We start from the raw sequence: 20,688 nt of genomic DNA, 5'->3' as shown, positions 1-20,688 counted from the left end.
CAGTGAGTTGGATTAGGATGCGTAGTATATATGCCCGTGTATATATAGCCTACACAGTTTTAAGCTTCTGGAATGGAGAAACCCTCTCTTATTTCTCTTTTTTTTTTTTTTCAGGACATCGCACTGTTTCCTACCCAGTAAATCTTGAATTAAATGTTATGAAACTAAATTCTAAAAGTAGAAATTTAGGTCAACCTGTACTTTTACTGCTGCAATAGCATTCTAACTTTTCTTCTCACATCTCCCTTTCCTTGCCTATTCTCTGTAGACCAGTCATAGTAATTTTTTTGATGAACGATGGATCGGGTCATAACATGCATTGCTTAAAATGCTTTTGTTCTGAGGCCTGCAGGGCCTGCCTTTTTGCCTTCATCTCCAGCCTTCTCATTTACCTCTTTATTCTCCCTCCAGATGCAGGGGTTTCCGAAACTTTGCTCATCACGTTCTTCACAGTACTGAGAACCTTATTTACCATCACATCCCAACTCTCAGATAAGGGATAAAGACTTCCTGCCCTCCCCATCTGCATCTGTTTCCCCTAGTAAATGTCTTCATATGATCACATTTCCCTCTTCTGAGTTGCTTATCCCACTTCTTCGTTAATGTTTATTTCTTTATGACTGGGTTAATGTCTTCTGATTTAATTGTAAGGTCCTATAAGGAAATGTATTATGTCTGCTTTTATGTGCAATATTGTATTGTCATACCTAGTACCTACAATAAATGGTCAATATATGTTTGCAAAATACATGTACAAATTCACTAATGAACCTATACAATATAGCGTCATCTGCCTAGACTCCAGCTAGACCTAAATCTTTTCTTCTGTCTCCTTGCAGAAAAATATCCACTATGACAGGAAAGACATATGGTAAAGCCTTTGCATATATATAATCTGTGCTTGCTTAGTCAGAAAATATTCTTCCTAATACAGGGATTATCCCCATCATCCCTGAAGTACAGTTAATACCTGTTCTATTGAAAGGCTAAAATGTATTTATCATAAGTGCTCAAGTAGTTAGAAATTAATATTCTCCCAGGCCATTGAAATGTTAAATTGTCTAACCTTCTAAAACAGCTCGCACTTTTCTTAGTTTTGAGCAAGTTTGGGAAATAAGCCCAGTCCATGAGGTATTCCTCTCCTCCCTGTGTATCGTACTGTGTGCTGACACACCAGGGGACCCTCATGCTTACGCTTTCCTAAAGAATATACTTGAGCATTCAAAAGGCCAATTTGTCAGCAGTGTGTAAATATATTTCATTGAAACATAGGAAATAAGTGTGTGTGTGTGTATATACGCACACACACACTAGTTGTAATTATTATATGAAGGAAAGAGAGGTGAGAATTTTGAAATGTTTTGCCTAGTTAGGCAATGATTTAAATTAAATTACATGACTTCTACCCTCCTTATACTCTCACTTATATTCATCCATTCCTTACATTTTTTGCACTCTATTGGACACCCCCCGCCCACCCCAAATTTGTTCTCCAATGTTTGTAACAGACGTTTCTGATACTCTATCTGCCCTGCTGTTTGATTTCTCAATAAGAATTCTTTCACGGTCCCAATTTAATTCCATTGTGATTACTTTTATTGGGGGGGGGGCATGAAGGGGTAAGTTTCAGAAACATAAATTGCATATAAATCTAAAATTATTATTGCATTCATTCATATGTCTTAAACCTTATCAATATGTGCTGTTTTTGAATGGGCAACTGTCACTTGAACTCTCCTTCTGTCACCTCAGGCTTTGTATTCAGTTACCTTCTACAGAGTGCTAAACTTACATTGTTCTAGAGGGCAGAGCCTGGACGAGCAGCCAAGGTGGAGTATGCCTCCAGCTACTTCATTTAATCGTGTTGACTATAGACAGGCTGATTTACATGTCTTAGAAAATTGTCAAATCGGGGAATACCTATGTCGGAAGAATTGTTGAGAGTAAATGATTTTCTTGTGTACAGACCTTTATTTCTCATCTTCCCATCTCTTCCCTCTTCTATTTGTTCTTTAGTGCACAGACTTAGCTGTTATATTTGGTACACCTTCTACTTTGCTTGTTAGCTATTCTTCTTCTTTGTCCTTAGTTAAAGAAAACACACTACATTTCCTGTTGCTGTGTAGCCAGAGTTTTTAATTATTGCCCGGATAGGCCAGAGGGTAACAGTGAAAATTGCCCTATGACACACTTCCAAGTAATTGGGATTCTGCCAACTGTGTTTATATTATTCCCTAATTTCTTTACCTCCTTAATCCTCCCTAGGCATGCTGAAGTTAGCTACTATTTCATGTGTAGTTAGGCTCAGATAGATAAAGCTACTAGCCCAGCATCACACAGCTATGATGGAAGCCCCTCCTGCTCATCATTCTGGCCTGGACATGGGAAACTGCAGGCCTGGATGGGGCGAGTGCTAATTCTCTGTAACAGGTGTAATAGTAAAAGAAGGGAGAAAAGTAGTGCAGCCACCTGGCAGGGAAGGAAAGTGAGTACCAGCCTATTTTCAAGGAGAAAAAAAAAAGAAATGATGTTGAAGCTACAGCTTTTGAACTCCACACCTACTGTTTTGGTGAGGACAGTTAAGAGTGTCCAGATGTAGTGATTTGGAACAAAAAACTTTATGAGACATATACATGCTCCATGACGGGAGCCAGGGAAGCTCAACAAAGCATATGAAGTAAATAATAATAATCCACAGCCAAGTGGGAAAGGAAAGCACCACAGTAAACTGATTTTACCGCTATTCCCAGAGCTCCAATAGGATTTCTTCTTTATGAAATCCTTCTCATGAGGATGGAAAAGCAGAACAGCAGACGATTACTTAGGAAAACATATAATTTTTCATTAAAGATAAATTCTGTTTCTTTAAAATTATATAAGTATTTAGCATTCTGATGTGATAGTTTTGAATGTATATTAATGTCCTCCTTGGTTCTTTATATGTAGTTTTCAAATGTATTTCTGATGCCAAAGTAAATATTTTAAAAGACCCTTTAAATATAATTATGTTGTTTTCTTCAAGCCCTGTATTTAAAAATCTGCTGAGGGTAATATACTCCAAATAATAATCCGCTTAGTATATGTTTTAGGCTTTTTAGACCTTTCAGAAAAAATGTCAGACTGTTGTGATAAAATTCTGAAAAGATAATTATCTGTAGACCAGGAATTGAACATAACTCATTACATATTTTTGAACTACAAAATTCAAGAACATCTTTTCTCCTTCATTTTAATGGATATTCAAAGGGCCATGAAATATAATGTGTTTCCAAGCCAGGTAATTTTTCCGTTACTCACAATCAGAACAGCCCCTTTCTTAGTGTGTACTTACTCAAAATATACAGATTATTCAGCTTGTTTAAGTCAGTATAGTTGTCCTCCTTTACTTTCACAGTGCAGCTTGTTTCACAATTTTAATTATCAGTTTGACAGAAGAAAAATTCCTAACATTAAAGGGAATGCTCGACTTTTAAAATCTACTTTGCCTATTGCTGAAAGTGTCAGAACGTGTACTCTTTTGCATGGAATAACGCCTAAATAGCAAATTCAGTATTTCATTTGTGAAAGTGTATTATAGAGCTACTATTAGTCTTTATATATGGCTTGACATGCTGGATTTTATTTAATTGCTGAATTTCACAGATAAGGACTATTTCTTCAGCGCATATAACTAAATACTACAATCCATTTCCTTCTGAGATTTTAGTTGTTAAATCAGACACAAAACCTTTAGGACTGTAACTCTGCCCTTCCAGCAATTAAGGCCTTTCAGACATTCTTTGTGGCTTATGGCTTTGACGTTATTATACTTTTACCCTGAACTGATCTTTCAGTCTGTCCTATCAAATCCTTTGGAGGGTGTGTTAAAGAGGGAGGCAGGAATTCGGAATAGGTATGAGAAAGGCTTTCTTGATATGTAAAGGTGTTCTGTTTTAAAGCCCTGGTAGCCGTCTTGAATCATGTGCTGCTGCGACTTCCCACCTAAGTAGGTGACCAGTTCACTTCCCTTCACAGGGAGGAGCCTCCATGGGTCAACGCTACAGACCCAATCCAGCGTGACGAGGGTCAGTCAGAAGTTTACTGAAACTTTCCCTTTGCTGTCTCGTTGTTTCAGTGTTGATCCTTCTGATTGTCACCATGAGAAGACGGAAAAAAGAGCCCCTCATTTTTGACGAGGAGAGGGATATCAGAGAAAACATCGTCAGATACGACGACGAGGGCGGAGGAGAGGAAGACACAGAAGCTTTTGACATGGCTGCACTGCGAAACCTCAACGTCATCCGAGATGCCAAGACCCGCAGGGATGTGACTCCAGAAATTCAGTTCTTGAGTCGACCAACTTTTAAAAGCATCCCTGATAATGTCATTTTTAGGGAGTTTATTTGGGAGAGGCTGAAGGAAGCCGATGTTGATCCCTGTGCTCCTCCCTATGATTCTTTGCAGACATATGCCTTTGAAGGGAACGGCTCAGTGGCCGAATCACTGAGCTCTTTAGAATCCATCAGCTCAAACTCTGATCAGAATTACGATTACCTGAGTGACTGGGGACCTCGTTTTAAACGACTCGCAGACATGTACGGCAATGGCCAGGAGAGTTTGTACTCATAGCCTTGGGACCTTCACTGCAAACGTACTGAAGAGAAGGTCAAAGCAAAAAAAACTGAACGAAACAACAACAACAAAAAAACTCAACTACTTAGAGAAAATAGAACTCCACTTGCTGGAATAAAATTGGCTGTATATATTTCTCCATTTCTAACTGTCTAGGTCTCTGCCTTGGTGAAGCATACCTTCAGGAGACTTATCTGCGGGACTACACTGACTCTGAGCATTTGAAGGGTTTTTGATACAATGAAATGCTCAGTGGTGGTGAATAGATAGCAACTGTCATATACCTGCAAAGGCACCTAACCTCTATGAATAAATAGTGCCCTGTGTCACCGTGGAATCCAGGACAACCTCATCCAGCCTTCATGGCATCGCCAGTGCGAGGAACGGACTGTGATATACCACTGAAAAGTCACAGGCTGTCCTGTACATCAAAACTGGGAACAAAGTTAATTTACAGTGATGCTTTTTAGCTTGCTAGATTATAGAATCAAGCATAATTTTATTGCTGTCGGTTGGCAAATATATTTTCTTTAGAAACATATAAATTCTTAGAAAATCTTCCCCAAATAAAGTCCCTTCAATCCAAGCTAGTAAAATTTGGTTTTAGGTTGCAACATAAACCGTTTTTTTAGCAAATAAATTGTGAGGTGTCCTAAATAAGAAAAGGGAAAATAATTCTTCAAATGTGCACTAGTTTTGAGATGCTTGCGTAGGTATGATATAGTTGCTGTCTATTCGTTTTTTGTTTTTTGTTTTTTAATTATCTTCTGATTTGTACAGGAGATTATCTTTACTTTTTTTGTTTGACACATTTTGTTATATTTATTTTGGAACTCCAGTCTCTACTAATGCAGGTCCATCTTACTGCCTCATAGTGTCAGACTCGTCGAACATGTGGATTTTGTCTGTAGCCTGAGCTATTTGAAGAAAATGAAGCATGGAAATGGAGAAATAATAGGAAAGCAACTGAGCCTCGTTGCAGTTTACAACTCAGAGAGGAACACACCTACAAGGACACAAAAGTTGTTCTTCTGAGCCATTAGAATGTACAAAACATTGAAATAAAATATTTGTACTTTGTATTTTGGAAGAAGACGTCAGAGAGAATTAAAATTTTCTTTGATGCAAGATTTATTTTTCAAGGTCACAAGTGTCAGTGTCATGCTCCAAAGATTTTCATTAACTTGTTTCCATCATCCCCAACCTCTTTTGCTGTAAACGTATTCAGTAAAAGACTGAAATTCCTTTTATATCCTAAGCAATGTAAGGTTATAAATTTCAAAACCCATTTTAAAATTCTGATGCAAATATGTCCCTCAAAAGTTAACTAAGTAATGTATAATTTCTACACCGCTGTAGATGTGCCAAAGTGAGGAAGGCAGATTCAATCACTATGTATGCATTTGAGATGGAAGTCTTAGAATAAGAAGACCTTTATGACAAAAATGTTATTTCAACTCATCATTTTTCCTAGATAAATACTAGTTTAATGTGCATATATTCAAGTAAGAACGAACTTCTCTTTCTTTTCTCTTTCTTTCTCTTAAAAAGAATTTGTGGTTGGGTTCCTAATAAATCTGCGAGCAGTGGACCACATACAGGAACTTGTATTTGGAAAGTTCTTTCTGAAAGGCAGACACTGGAACCAGAGTATTGATTATATGTTGATTACATGAAGAGAAACTATGTAGGAGTCTGTAAATTCGCAGCCCACCTTTAGAAATGAAGTATGTAATAGTGGCCTTCAGCTTCATCAAAATAAATAATTCAATAAATTTGGTTATCTGCAAACAGTCCATTAATTTGGATAAAGTTTTACAGACATTCTTTCATGATTAGATAGATCTGCTTCTTACTATATTAATATATATAGAAATATGTAAAAACCAGTTTTGTAAGAGAAAAGATACCACCCCATGTCTTCTAGTGTTTTTTCAGATTTAAAAATATATGTTACACTTACCCAGTTCAGTGAAAGCAAGTGTACTGCAGGAATTATATTGATGTTAAATCAGCAAGGTGCTGAGAAAACAGTTTTATAATAATCCCCCTGTTGTCTGCAAGAGAGAAAATAATTTAGTACATTTGGAGTTGATGTCAAACTGCTGATTGTTGCACATTTCACTGAAAGGAGATTTAATATATATTAGAAAAGGGACATCATTCACCTTGTTTCCTCCCCTTTTAAAGTATATATATTTTCTTGTGCACACGCACGTGTGTGTGTGTTTCATATTTGTCAGTAATAGATTATGGGGAAATGGCTCAAATTTAAATAATGGTTTGAAACCCTTGCATTTACTCAGTTACTATTTTATGTGTGGAGGAGTCCATCAATATAATATTGAACTTGATTCAGTGGTATTTTTTTTAAAGTGCTTGAGATTGTGGCAAGAATGTCGTTAATATTTATATAAAGTAATCCCTAAGATAAATTATGTTGATGAATTTGGTGTTTTTGATTATAGTTTTCTTTTTCCTTCAAAAGCCTAACGCTCTATACATGCTACTTCAGAGACTGGGTTTAAAAGGAACTGTGAGACTGGAATAGTTGATTAATAAAATCAATCTTAAAGCTACTTAGGACATTCTCCAAGATCATTTAAATAAATATCTATGATATCGTCCACAGCATTCAGTGGTGTGCTGCAGCCGGTTAGAACAACTCCTGAGGGTGGATTTACCGATCTCTTTTCCACTCCGCTGCCAGTGGTGGCATTTTTCGTAGGTTGAAGTCAACTTGCTGAACCATGCTATTTTTTTTTTTCTGGAGAATCAACTGTTAACATGGATCAGCACTCCTCTGCTTAAAGTATTTTATAAAAGGAAACTTCATGTCTGTAAATACAGTATGAGGAAGCAGACTCTGAAATCACCTGAAAGAAACTTATGCTTTGGCGGACTCCTAAATATAGATGCATGTAGTAGTGATTTCATTGGAATCAAATCCTTGGAGCTGCATGTAGAAAGGGACAGGATCCATTTCGTTATGGGACACAGTGGTTTAACAATTTCAAATGTAGGCAATAATTCAGGAAGACAATGAATTTAAATATCTCCATTTATCCTTACAGGGGCACCAATAGATTTCTCATTGTAAAACACACCAAAACTCAGCGCACTCAAAGCACATTTTGAGCAATTTCAACTGATTCCTTAAATAATTATTTGCATATCACTTGTCACTCTCCTTGTAAGGGAAAGACCCACAGGCCTCTATTTTGAATTGCAGTGGTTGAATAATTTTAAATCGGCATAAAGACAAGAAAAAACAAATTGTCAAGGAAGCAGACTTACGCAGATCCATTTGAAATTATCAGTCTGGATTCCCAGATCAGGTTTTCTTGTTTAAATAGTGTTCCAAGATCATTTACAGACCAGAATCAGGAAGGGTTTAGCCACGTCAAGACAATGAGTACATCTTTCTTCAGGCAATTTACTTAGGTGGACCCAGTAAACCTTTTCACAAAGCTGGGCTGGGGGCTGAGAGCAGTTGGGGTTAACTGAGTACATGACCCAGGCAAGAAGTAGGAGTGTTTAAGTAATGCCAACTGCCTTTTCACTCTGCCCTGAGAGTGGTTTAAATTACTTTAATTTCATGCACAATTTTATTTACTCTACTGGATGATGAGTGGACTTCAGCAATTATTCTCATGTAAACTGTACAGTTGTACAAGGTGTGAGTGATATATTTATCATGGCCCACATGCCCAAAGAAACTTAAATGTAAATTGACTGTTAGCATTTATCTCCAAAAATAATTAGAGCTTAGAATAAATTAATTTAAATGTGTTGCGAGAGGCACAAACAATTTACTTAAAACATTTTAATGGTTTTAAGCACTAGCTGTAAATATTAATCTTTAAAATTTCAGTTTTAATTTGGCATCTATTGACTTATAAAGTGTTTTAATTACTCTGATTGCTTTCAAGTTACTATTTAAGGGCTTATTTATAGGTGAACTAATTAAAGTTGGTTACATTAAAGTTTCAAGTTACTCTCTTAACTCTTTCTGGCCTGGCCTGGGCTGGCTGGCTGCAGGTGGGATGTAAAGATGATAGATAAGTCCATTTATTTTCTGTTAGTCCATGTTCTTTATTTAAACCTAAATTCGAGTCAATTATTTTGTAGTTATTAATACTGTAGAGTGGGTATGCTGATGTAAGAAATTTTGGCCAGGGAAGCTAATACAATAATTGAAACTGGCCGAGATCATCATCATAATCAAGAAAGCAAGACAGGAATGATAGCATTTATATTTTGGATGTAACTGAAATTTTTTCAGGGGAGGGAGATAAGTCCTTAAGCAAAACTGGAAAGTATTTGACCAGCCTTGTAAAATAGAATTCTGGGGATAATTTTTCAAGCAAAGCAAGACAGTCTCCATTTGTGTAACATTCTGACACATCTTCATTGCTGTTCTAAACACCGCCTCAGAGTTTAAGTGAAGAGTGGCACATGCCCGCGGGTGTGTGTGTGTGAGTGTGATTGAGGAGCATTAAGAAGTATGTCTGAAGCAACCTTAAAAAATAGTCAATTAGGCACGCGCCCCGCAGCAGCCGAGCCGCCCGACCTCCCTACCCCCTCTCTCTCTCCGCCGGACCGCCGCGCGGCGCACGCGCCCCGCAGCAGCCGAGCCGCCCGACCTCCCTACCCCCTCTCTCTCTCCGCCGGACCGCCGCGCGGCGCACGCGCCCCGCAGCAGCCGAGCCGCCCGACCTCCCTACCCCCTCTCTCTCTCCGCCGGGGCCCCTCCTCCCCCTCCTGCTCCGGCTGCTCTCCAACCAACACGGTGCCCTCTTCCCCCACCTTCACCGTGCTCCTCCGCCACCAGCCTCGACAGCCTTGCCGCCCTCACCTTTCCTCCTCCAGAACAACTACTGGGGGAGTGGAGATAATACAGAGCAGCTCCCGGAGCCACGAGGGAAATCAAAGGGACAGCGTACCCCATCCTGGAACGGCTGACTATCTGGGAGAACCAGCTCCGGTGAGATCACCAAGGGGCACGGGCTTTCCTGGGTGGGACAGCAAGCGACCGGAGTCCCTCCCTTCCACCTTCCCAGGCCAGCTGGTAGAATTGGACAGGCGGTCCCCTTAGGCCGCGGCGGCTGGTGCCCCTACCACACGAGGCCCCCCGGAACAACTGAGATAGTTGGGTCGGAAATCCCCAGACTGCGGAGAGCAGTGACCGGGGGATCCCTTCCAAACACGTGACTCCCCCGTCGGCTGGGAGCAGTGCACTCTCCCGGGCTGCGACAGCTGGCGCCCTCCCGCCACGCTTGGTGCCCCGGGCCGACTAGCTAATTTGGCCGGACGCTCTCCTGTGCTGCGACAGCCGGCGACCCTCCCCGCGTTTGGAACCCCGGGCCGGCTGGCATTCTTCCAAGACGCTTCGGTTGCCGAACCTCCCCTACGGCGAGAGTTTTCCAGAGTTGAGGGACCCACAACAACTTTCGCTGGTGGAACCCACAGACAGGCGTGTGCCACGTGTGCCACCTACTGGGCAGGATAGGAAGAACAGAACCCAGAGACTGTGCAGAAAAATCTTTCAACCTGTGGGGTCGAACACCCGGGGAAATCTGACTAAATGCCCAGACGCCAGCAGAAGATAACGGATCACGCTCAGAAAATTGAACATATGGCCCAGTCAAACGAAGAAACCAATAGTTCAAATGAGATACAGGAGCTGAAACAACTAATGCTGAATATACGAACAGAAATGGAAAACCTCTTCAAAAACGAAATCGATAAATTGAGGGAGGACATGAAGAAGACATGGGCTGAACATAAAGAAGAAATAGAAAAACTGAAAAAACAAATCACAGAACTTATGGAAGTGAAAGATAAAGTAAAAAAGATGGAAAAAACAATGGATACCTACAATGACAGATTTAAAGAAACAGAAGATAGAATTAGTGATTTGGAGGATGAAACATCTGAACTCCAAAAAGAAACAGAAACTATCCGGAAAAGAATGAAAAATTTGAACAAGGTATCAGGGAACTCAAGGACAATGTGAACCGTACAAATATACGTGTAGTGGGTATCCCAGAAGGAGAAGAGAAGGGAAAAGGAGGAGAAAAACTAATGGAAGAAATTATCACTGAAAATTTCCCAACTCTTATGAAAGACCTAAAATTACAGATCCAAGAAGTGCAGCGCACCCCAAAGAGATTAGACACAAATAGGCGTTCCCCAAGACACTTACTAGTTAGAATGTCAGAGGTCAAAGAGAAAGAGAGGATCTTGAAGGCAGCGAGAGAAAAACAATCCGTCACATACAAGGGAAACCCAATAAGACTATGTGTAGATTTCTCAGCAGAAACCATGGAAGCTAGAAGACAGTGGGATGATATATTTAAGTTACTAAAAGAGAAAAACTGCCAGCCAAGACTCCTATATCCAGCAAAATTGTCCTTCAAAAATGAGGGAGAATTTAAAACATTCTCAGACAAAAAGTCACTAAGAGAATTTGTGACCAAGAGACCAGCTTTGCAAGAAATACTAAAGGAAGCACTAGAGTCAGATACAAAAAGACAGAAGAGAGAGACATGGAGAAAAGTGTAGAAAGAAGGAAAGACAGATATGATATATATAATACAAAAGGCAAAATGGTAGAGGAAAATATTATCCAAACAGTAATAACTCTAAATGTCAATGGACTGAATTCCCCAATTAAAAGACATAGACTGGCAGAATGGATTAAAAAACAGGATCCTTCTATATGCTGTCTACAGGAAACACATCTTAGACCCAAAGATAAATATAGGTTGAAAGTGAAAGGTTGGGAAAAGATATTTCATGCAAACAACAACCAGAAAAGAGCAGGAGTGGCTATACTAATATCCAACAAATTAGACTTCAAATGTAAAACAGTTAAAAGAGACAAAGAAGGACACTATATACTAATAAAAGGAACAATTAAACAAGAAGACATAACAATCATAAATATTTACGCACCGAACCAGAATGCCCCAAAATACGTGAGGAATACACTACAAACACTGAAAAGGGAAATAGACACATATACCATAATAGTTGGAGACTTCAATTCACCACTCTCATCAATGGACAGAACATCTACACAGAGGATCAATAAAGAAATAGAGAACCTGAATATTACTATAAATGAACTTGACTTAACAGACATTTATAGGACATTACATCCCACAACAGCAGGATACACCTTTTTTTCAAGTGCTCATGGATCATTCTCAAAGATAGACCATATGCTGGGTCACAAAGCAAGTCTTAACAAATTTAAAAAGATTGAAATCATACACAACACTTTCTCGGATCATAAAGGAATGAAGTTGGAAATCAATAATAGGCGGAGTGCCAGAAAATTCATAAATACATGGAGGCTCAACAACACACTCTTAAACAACAAGTGGGTCAAAGAAGAAATTGCAAGAGAAATTAGTAAATACCTAGAGGCAAATGAAAATGAAGACACAACATATCAAAACTTATGGGACGCAGCAAAGGCAGTGCTAAGAGGGAAATTTATTGCCCTAAATGCCTTTATCAGAAAAGAAGAAAAGGCAAAAATGCAGGAATTAACTGTCCACTTGGAAGAACTGGAGAAAGAACAGCAAACTAATCCCAAAGCAAGCAAAAGGAAAGAAATAACAAAGATTAGAGCAGAAATAAATGAAATTGAAAACATGAAAACAATAGAGAAAATCAATAAGACCAGAAGTTGGTTCTATGAGAAAATCAACAAGATTGATGGGCCCTTAGCAAGATTGACAAAAAGAAGAAGAGAGAGGATGCAAATAAATAAGATTAGAAATGAAAGAGGAGACATAACTACTGACCTCACAGAAATAAAGGAGGTAATAACAGGATACTATGAACAACTTTACGCTAATAAATACAACAATTTAGAAGAAATGGACAGGTTCCTGGAAAGACATGAACAACCAACTTTGACTCAAGAAGAAATAGACGACCTCAACAAACCAATCACAAGTAAAGAGATTGAATTAGTTATTCAAAACCTCCCTAAAAAGAAAAGTCCAGGACCAGACGGCTTCACATGTGAATTCTATCAAACATTCCAGAAAGAATTAGTACCTACTCTCCTCAAACTCTTCAACATAATCGAAGTGGAGGGAAAACTACCTAATTCATTCTATGAAGCCAACATCACCCTCATACCAAAACCAGGCAAAGATATTACAAAAAAAGAAAACTACAGACCAATCTCTCTAATGAATACAGATGCAAAAATCCTCAATAAAATTCTAGCAAATCGTATCCAGCAACACATTAAAAGAATTATACATCATGACCAAGTAGGATTCATCCCAGGTATGCAAGGATGGTTCAACATAAGAAAATCAATTAATGTAATACACCATATCAACAAATCAAAGCAGAAAAATCACATGATCATCTCAATTGATGCAGAGAAGGCATTTGACAAGATTCAACATCCTTTCCTGCTGAAAACACTTCAAAAGATAGGAATACAAGGGAACTTCCTTAAAATGATAGAGGGAATATATGAAAAACCCACAGCTAATATCATCCTCAATGGGGAAAAATTGAAAACTTTCCCCCTAAGGTCAGGAACAAGACAAGGATGTCCACTATCACCACTATTATTCAACATTGTGTTGGAAGTTCTAGCCAGAGCAATTAGGCAAGAAAAAGAAATACAAGGCATCAAAATTGGAAAGGAAGAAGTAAAACTATCACTGTTTGCAGACGATATGATACTATATGTAGAAAACCCAGAAAAATCCACAACAAAATTACTAGAGCTAATAAATGAGTACAGCAAAGTAGCAGGCTACAAGATCAACATTCAAAAATCTGTAGCTTTTCTATACACTAGTAATGAACAAGCTGAGGTAGAAATCAAGAAACGAATCCCATTTACAATTGCAACTAAAAGAATAAAATACCTAGGAATAAATTTAACCAAAGAGACAAAAAACCTATATAAAGAAAACTACAAAAAACTGTTAAAAGAAATCACAGAAGACCTAAATAGATGGAAGGGCGTACCGTGTTCATGGATTGGAAGACTAAATATAGTTAAGATGTCAATCCTACCTAAATTGATTTACAGATTCAATGCAATACCAATCAAAATCCCAACAACATATTTTTCAGAAATAGAAAAACCAATAAGCAAATTTATCTGGAAGGGCAGGGTACCCCGAATTGCTAAAAACATCTTGAGGAAAAAAAACGAAGCTGGAGGTCTCGCGCTGCCTGACTTTAAGGCATATTATGAAGCCACAGTGGTCAAAACAGCATGGTATTGGCATAAAGATAGATATATCGACCAATGGAATCGAATAGAGTGCTCAGATATAGACCCTCTCATCTATGGACATTTGATCTTTGATAAGGCAGTCAAGCCAACTCACCTGGGACAGAACAGTCTCTTCAATAAATGGTGCCTAGAGAACTGGATATCCATATGCAAAAGAATGAAAGAAGACCCATCTCTCACACCCTATACAAAAGTTAACTCAAAATGGATCAAAGATCTAAACATTAGGTCTAAGACCATAAAACAGTTAGAGGAAAATGTTGGGAGATATCTTATGGATCTTACAACTGGAGGTGGTTTTATGGACCTTAAACCTAAAGCAAGAACACTGAAGAAGGAAATAAATAAATGGGAGCTTCTCAAAATTAAACACTTTTGTGCATCAGAGAACTTCATCAAGAAAGTAGAAAGACAGCCTACACAATGGGAGACAATATTTGGAAATGACATATCAGATAAGGGTCTAGTATCCAGAATTTATAAAGAGATTATTCAACTCAACAACAAAAAGACAGCCAACCCAATTACAAAATGGGAAAAAGACTTAAACAGACACCTACCAGAAGAAGAAATACGGATGGCCAAGAGGCACATGAAGAGATGCTCAATGTCCCTGGCCATTAGAGAAATGCAAATCAAAACCACAATGAGATATCATCTCACACCCACCAGAATGGCCATTATCAACAAAACAGAAAATGACAAGTGCTGGAGAGGATGCGGAGAAAGAGGCACACTTATTCACTGTTGGTGGGAATGTCAAAGGGTGCAACCACTGTGGAAGGCAGTTTGGCGGTTCCTCAAAAAGCTGAATATAGAATTGCCATACGACCCAGCAATACCATTGCTAGGTATCTACTCAAAGGACTTAAGGGCAAAGACACAAACGGACATTTGCACACCAATGTTTATAGCAGCGTTATTTACAATTGCAAAGAGATGGAAACAGCCAAAATCTCCATCAACAGAAGAGTGGCTAAACAAACTGTGGTATATACATACGATGGAATATTATGCAGCTTTAAGACAAGATAAACTTGTGAACCATGTAATAACATGGATGGACCTAGAGAATATTATGCTGAGTGAATCCAGCCAAAAACTAAAGGACAAATACTGTATGGTCCCACTGTTGTGAACGGACATTCGAGAATAAACTTGAAATATGTCATTGGTAACAGAGTTCAGCAGGAGTTAGAAACAGGGTAAGACAATGGGTAATTGAAGCTGAAGGGATACAGATTGTGCAACAGGACTAGATACAAAAACTCAAAAATGGACAGCACAATAATACCTAATTGTAAAGTAATCATGTTAAAATACTGAATGAAGCTGCATCTGAGGTATAGGGTTTTTTTTGTTTTTGTTTGCTTGTTGGTTTGTTTGTTGTTGTTGTTTTTTACTATTACTACTACTTTTATTTCTTTTCTTTATATTGACATTTTATATCTTTTTCTGTTGTGTTGCTAGTTCCTCTAAACTGATGCAAATGTACTAAGAAACAATGATCATGCATCTATGTGATGATGTTAAGAATTACTGAGTGCATATGTAGAATGGTATGATTTCTAAATGTTGTGTTAATTTCTTTTTTTTCTTTCCGTTAATAAAAAAAAAAAAAAAAAAAAAAAAAAAAAAAAAAAAAAAAAAAAAAATAGTCAATTATTTGGCAAATTCCAGTGTATCGTCACTTGGCAAATGCTTGTGAGGCACAATGACTAGAAAATCTGGTCCTCACTGAGGGGATCATTATGTGATTTGCTTTAATAATGTAATTTAATTTGTCTTTTGGTGGATTTTACTTATATTTTGAAGGCTTTTGGTGGCTAAGGGGAAAACATTTGGCAGAGCTACGGGGATAATTGCCTTATCTCATTTTATTGTGTAGCTGCAATACCATTGTTATGACAGATTACGCGGTGTGACTTATTTATTGTGAAGTATCACTAGGCTTTGATTTTTTAGGCTTCACAGCATGACTGTGGGGTGTCTGGGAAAGTACCCTGAGTCTGTGCTGTTAAAATTTAGGTTAAAAAAGCTCAGCTCCAGCATACTTTTTGCCACGCCCTAGATGGTGTCTAATTCTCAGAACCTTTATATCTTCATGATTAAAATTGATTTCATTACTGACCTGTCAATTTCAGAGGCTTGTGGGGGGATTAAATGAAAGCAGTAGGTAAGATTTTAGTATGGGGAATAATGAAAACAATGTAAGAATGTTGATGTTGAATGGTAAACCAGGTAATATCTTTCTGGAAAACATTCATTAAGCAAAAACATGTCATCAGTATCCTAAATTTTGAAAGACTATTCAAACAGACAACTAACAAATAATTTACATCATTACCAAAAACCAGTCATTATAAGGGATGGGGAGACCTTATAGATTGGGTTCTAACTCAAGCTAATTCAAATCTGTATATGAATTAAGGATATCAACATGGGCAAAGTATTTCAAATAAAAATAATTCTTCTTACTCATGGTGATGAGTGAGTAGAAGATAAAGGCCTCTAGTTGATCCCAGTCTCCTTACAGGAAACAAATAACACTGGACTGGAGACAATCATTACCAGACAATAATGAGTATATTAGGTTTGCCTTGCAAACATCCAGAGAAGATAAAGAAATTGCAGTTCTAGAGAATTTACTAATTTTGCATGTCATGAATAGTATATGTGTAATTAAAAATTTTATACCTTTCAAATAATTAGAATATAATGATATTGGCCTAACATTAAAACCACCCTGAATACAATATGTTCTTGTTTTTATGATTCAGAAAGCTCTCCATTATCTTACAGTAGCTCTTCTTAGCCTCTCCTAAATCAAGAAGCTCTAAGAAATTACAAAATAATACACCCTCTGTACTATTTTATGTTAGGGATATTTACTCATAAAAGGAGTGTTAATGAGCCCTCAACTTTAGCTCTTTTGTTTTTTGAAGCTCGTATGAACAGATATTATAATAAGCACACTAATAAGTATATAACTACTGGGAGATTGTTAAGAAGTACAGTCTAGTTTAACTCAAAAACATTAGTACCTGCATTTGCATTCCATTAATTCATGAACTTTTGCTAATGACTTACATTTTTATAAGGAAAGAACTAATCATAGTAATTGATTTACTACTTACTAGTTCATGCTTGTTTTTGTTCTTGTTTTTCTGAGTAGAAGGCTATGTTCCATATATCAAGATCTATAATATGTTGATTGTTACAAAATGTATGACTACTAATTGAAAAAATAATTTTAAAACAACAGATCAAATATAGCAATTGCATTTCACATATAGTAATATTTTAAAGGAAAAATAACAGGAAAAGGAAAAAATTCACAACACAATGTTATAAATATATGCACACACATAAATATACATAGAATATACATACCCACAAGGTCTATAGTTACATATGTATACTTGGCCGCAAGTTGCCAATATATTGCATGCAAACACACACACAGAGTATTCACCACAATTTGAGTCCAAATGTTAAACGGCTTTTAACATTTTGTTTTTAGTTTTTAAGATAATTATAGCTAGCCAATCTAACCCCTACAATTAAATTATTTGAGTATGCTGAAAAAATGCTGCCCATTTGTGAAGTTTCTCTTTACTACAGATTCCAGAATTTCCTTCTCAGAATTTAGGGAAATGAGCAATTCGTGTAAGTAAACATGGCAGAACATCCAATGAGACTATTACTACATATTTATGTATGAGACTCCATTATAATTATGTTAAATAGGATTGAATCCATTTTTTTCTGCAATGCTTTTGTTTAGAGAATAGTCAAATAAATAGAGATAAAAGGAATCTTTTATATACTCATTTATATAATCATTTCTATAAATGCTAATTTAATTGACCACAGAAATCAATTCTGAAAATCAGGTTCCTCTTAGTCTTGGAAATGAGACATGAAATATAAACCTGGCATCTGAATATATGTCAGGATCTGAAAAGATCATTTTAGTTCAGCTCAAGCAGTACTTTCAGGCAACTAGTCTCCTAGATGTAAAGCATTTGAAATTTTTTTAAGCAGGAAGTAAAGTATCATTTCAGAACCATGCACATGTGGCTGTATATGAAGTTGGACGTTATGTAGGGATCAAGTGTACAAAACTAGGCACTAATAACCAGGAGCTCTGTTTCTCACAACGTTTTTTTTTTTATTCTTTAGTAAAAAAATGTTGAAGATTAAGGTATTATAGGACAAAATAGTTTTCCAAATTCCTCTTAACTCAGAATCCAAGAGAACTGCAGTGGTTACTTGCATTGTCACCATTCTCAGTTGGGATGCTGCTTACAGCTTTGCTTCCACTTTATACCTCCTGACAACTTGGAAAAGAAAATGAGTACTGTTGTCATTAAAGTTTGCTGTTATCTTTTAGGGGGCTTATTTTTTTATATATAAAATTATCTTAATAAAATTTTTCCATGATATGTCATTTTAAGTTTCAGCCTAATAAAATGTATTATTTCAATTTTCTCAAAAGTCTGTGAATTACCAAAATATGTATTCAAACTTTTTAAAAAGGAGAAAAATTGAAGCCCAGGATAATAATAACTTAGCCAGAGAAATAAGTGGTAGAGATAGAAGAAAAAGAGTAAAAAACAAAAAAAACCTCAAGATACTTCCCCATTAGCACTTCTAGTATTGTAATCTTTCTAAAAAGGTGTTCCAAGTTTGGTGACCTGAAAGGTAGGAAGACAGTTAATTTGTTATAAAACCAACTCCCACTATTTTAAATGGGCTTTTGTTGTCTTAGAAAGAGTGGAAGCCTTATTTATTCATTTTAAAATCCTAATTAGGAAAACAGCAGGGACTTCTGTGTTTCAACATTATGAGAATAGAGGAATCTTCTGTCAGCAAGCCGGCCAGCCCTTCATCATTGTTTTCCAACCAACTTCCAACACCTCTTTGAGGGGCTGTGTTGTCCTCAGAAGCACAGGCCCCTTTTCCACCTCCAGCAACATGGCAGACCTGACATTCTGAGGATCACCCTCTACCTTCTCTGCAGATTCATGTCCTTTTTAATGCATTGTTGACTGAGGGTGTAAGGAAAATCGCCACTCCAGTTCTGCAAGGGGGAGGAGGAGAAGGAGGAGAAGAAAGAAAGAAAAGGAAACGGAAAAAGCTGAATCCCAGTAGGGTGAGCTATTTATAAACAGAATTAATGAAGTTACTGTGGGTCTGCCACCAACCTGGTGCTGGACTGAGGCAAGGCAACAGAACACCTGCACTAAGCCAAGATTCATGGAGGTGCCAACATCGCTTGAGGCCAGTTGCACCCCAGTTCCCGTCTAAATATGAATGAATCATCAACAACTACCAAACAGGAGACAAACCACCATGAATGGGAGAGTTCATGGAAACTCCCACAAACTTCAGACATTGCAGTGATCAGAAAAATAAAATGACCCATGTATAAAATGTTTAAAGAAATAAAAGACTAAAACATGAGGAAATTGGATTACCAATAATCATGTTTTTTTAATAAAAGAACCAAATAGAGCATTTAGAATTGACAGATTTAATCCTCGAATCTAAAATACAATGGAGAGAGCATATATTAAATTAGATGCTGTATAAGGGAAACTTGGTAAAATAAAAGATAGATTGGAAGAAATTACCAAGGCTGTATCATAAAGAGATGACAAAAGATACAATCCATAAGAACATAAAGGTCAAGGATAAAATGTAAAGATCCATCCTGTCTTTAACCAGTGAGATCCTTTTAACCAGGATTTCAGGAGAGTGTTTCATTTCCTTATTTGACTCCCATCTCTGGTTTGCTGTTTAACTTTGCTCAAGGCCTCCTATGCCCCTAACTTCACAACAAGCGGTATCCAATCTACACTGCACCGCTTGGGTTATTCATCTTGATGAAACATTTAGCAAATACTGTTATAAGTGTCTGAAGCCTCAATTGTAGCAAAAAAAAAATAGTATGCATTCATCAAAACTTGTGGCAGAACTGTGAAAACTGTGCAGGAAGTCCAGGTGATTTGAATCAGGGCCAGATCATTAAATATGGGAGCTGTGTTTTATGTTTCTTCTCTAAGGCATTTTGGATCATTTTATTTTCAGTCACTGAAGAATAAAGTGAAGCTCTATTTTTTTCTTTTCTAGAGAGGAGGTTTAGTTAGATTGGACAGAAAGGGTCCACTAGAATAAGGATATAAGTGGCATAAAGCAAGATGGTGTTCTTTTCACTTCCAAGTAGATCCTGCTCCAACCCTTTCTTTAATATGTGCTATGGCCAGAATGTGCAGCTGATTGAGAGTTGGGTCAATATGTCGGCTCTCAGGTGATTTATCAGTCACTGATTCTGACCTAGACCACTTCTAGGTGGTCTTTGGGTATCCTGACTTGTATATTTCATAAAGAAGACTGAGATGTTCTTTGTTATCTCACAGTTTGGTAATAAAGGGGATTCTTTAAGCACTAGTTCAAGGCAAAGATCCGTGTCATTCTTTTCTTTGAGGCACCTAAGGAGGGAAAGTGTTGAGCACGACATCTCCAGTACTTGGTCACATTAGGGTTAGCAAGGGAAGGGATTTGTGACAGACACAATTTCCTTAACCCTTGAAGGCACTTGTTTCCTTTGTCAGAGAGAATTAAGAACAAATAGAACTTAGTCTCCTGGAATATGATGGAGCTTTGGGGATGTGCATATGCTTATGAGTATGGAGAAGGGATGGAAAAAAAGTCTCTTTATATAAGCCTTGAAGAGTTCATATTCCACTTTCCTTATTCTGAAAAGCTAGGCTACCATC

The 20,688-nt window shown here is 37.4% G+C and overlaps 1 protein-coding gene across 1 annotated transcript in view; it reads left to right on the top strand.

Moving 5' to 3' along the window:
* CDH7 (cadherin 7) overlaps positions 1-6,391 on the top strand; it is a 128,841-nt gene extending 122,450 nt beyond the window's left edge. The window contains exon 12 of the mRNA XM_077135278.1: positions 4,115-6,391. Coding sequence (XP_076991393.1) covers positions 4,115-4,608 — 494 coding nt within the window. The 3' untranslated portion in view covers positions 4,609-6,391. The remainder of the gene's footprint in view (positions 1-4,114) is intronic.
* The last annotated feature ends 14,297 nt before the right edge of the window (positions 6,392-20,688 follow it).

This window comes from Tamandua tetradactyla, chromosome 18, assembly GCF_023851605.1.
Source record: "Tamandua tetradactyla isolate mTamTet1 chromosome 18, mTamTet1.pri, whole genome shotgun sequence".
Taxonomy (NCBI): Eukaryota; Metazoa; Chordata; class Mammalia; order Pilosa; family Myrmecophagidae; genus Tamandua; species Tamandua tetradactyla.
The sequence above is the reverse complement of the archived record's forward strand: the minus strand, read 5'-3'. Positions and strand labels throughout refer to the sequence as shown.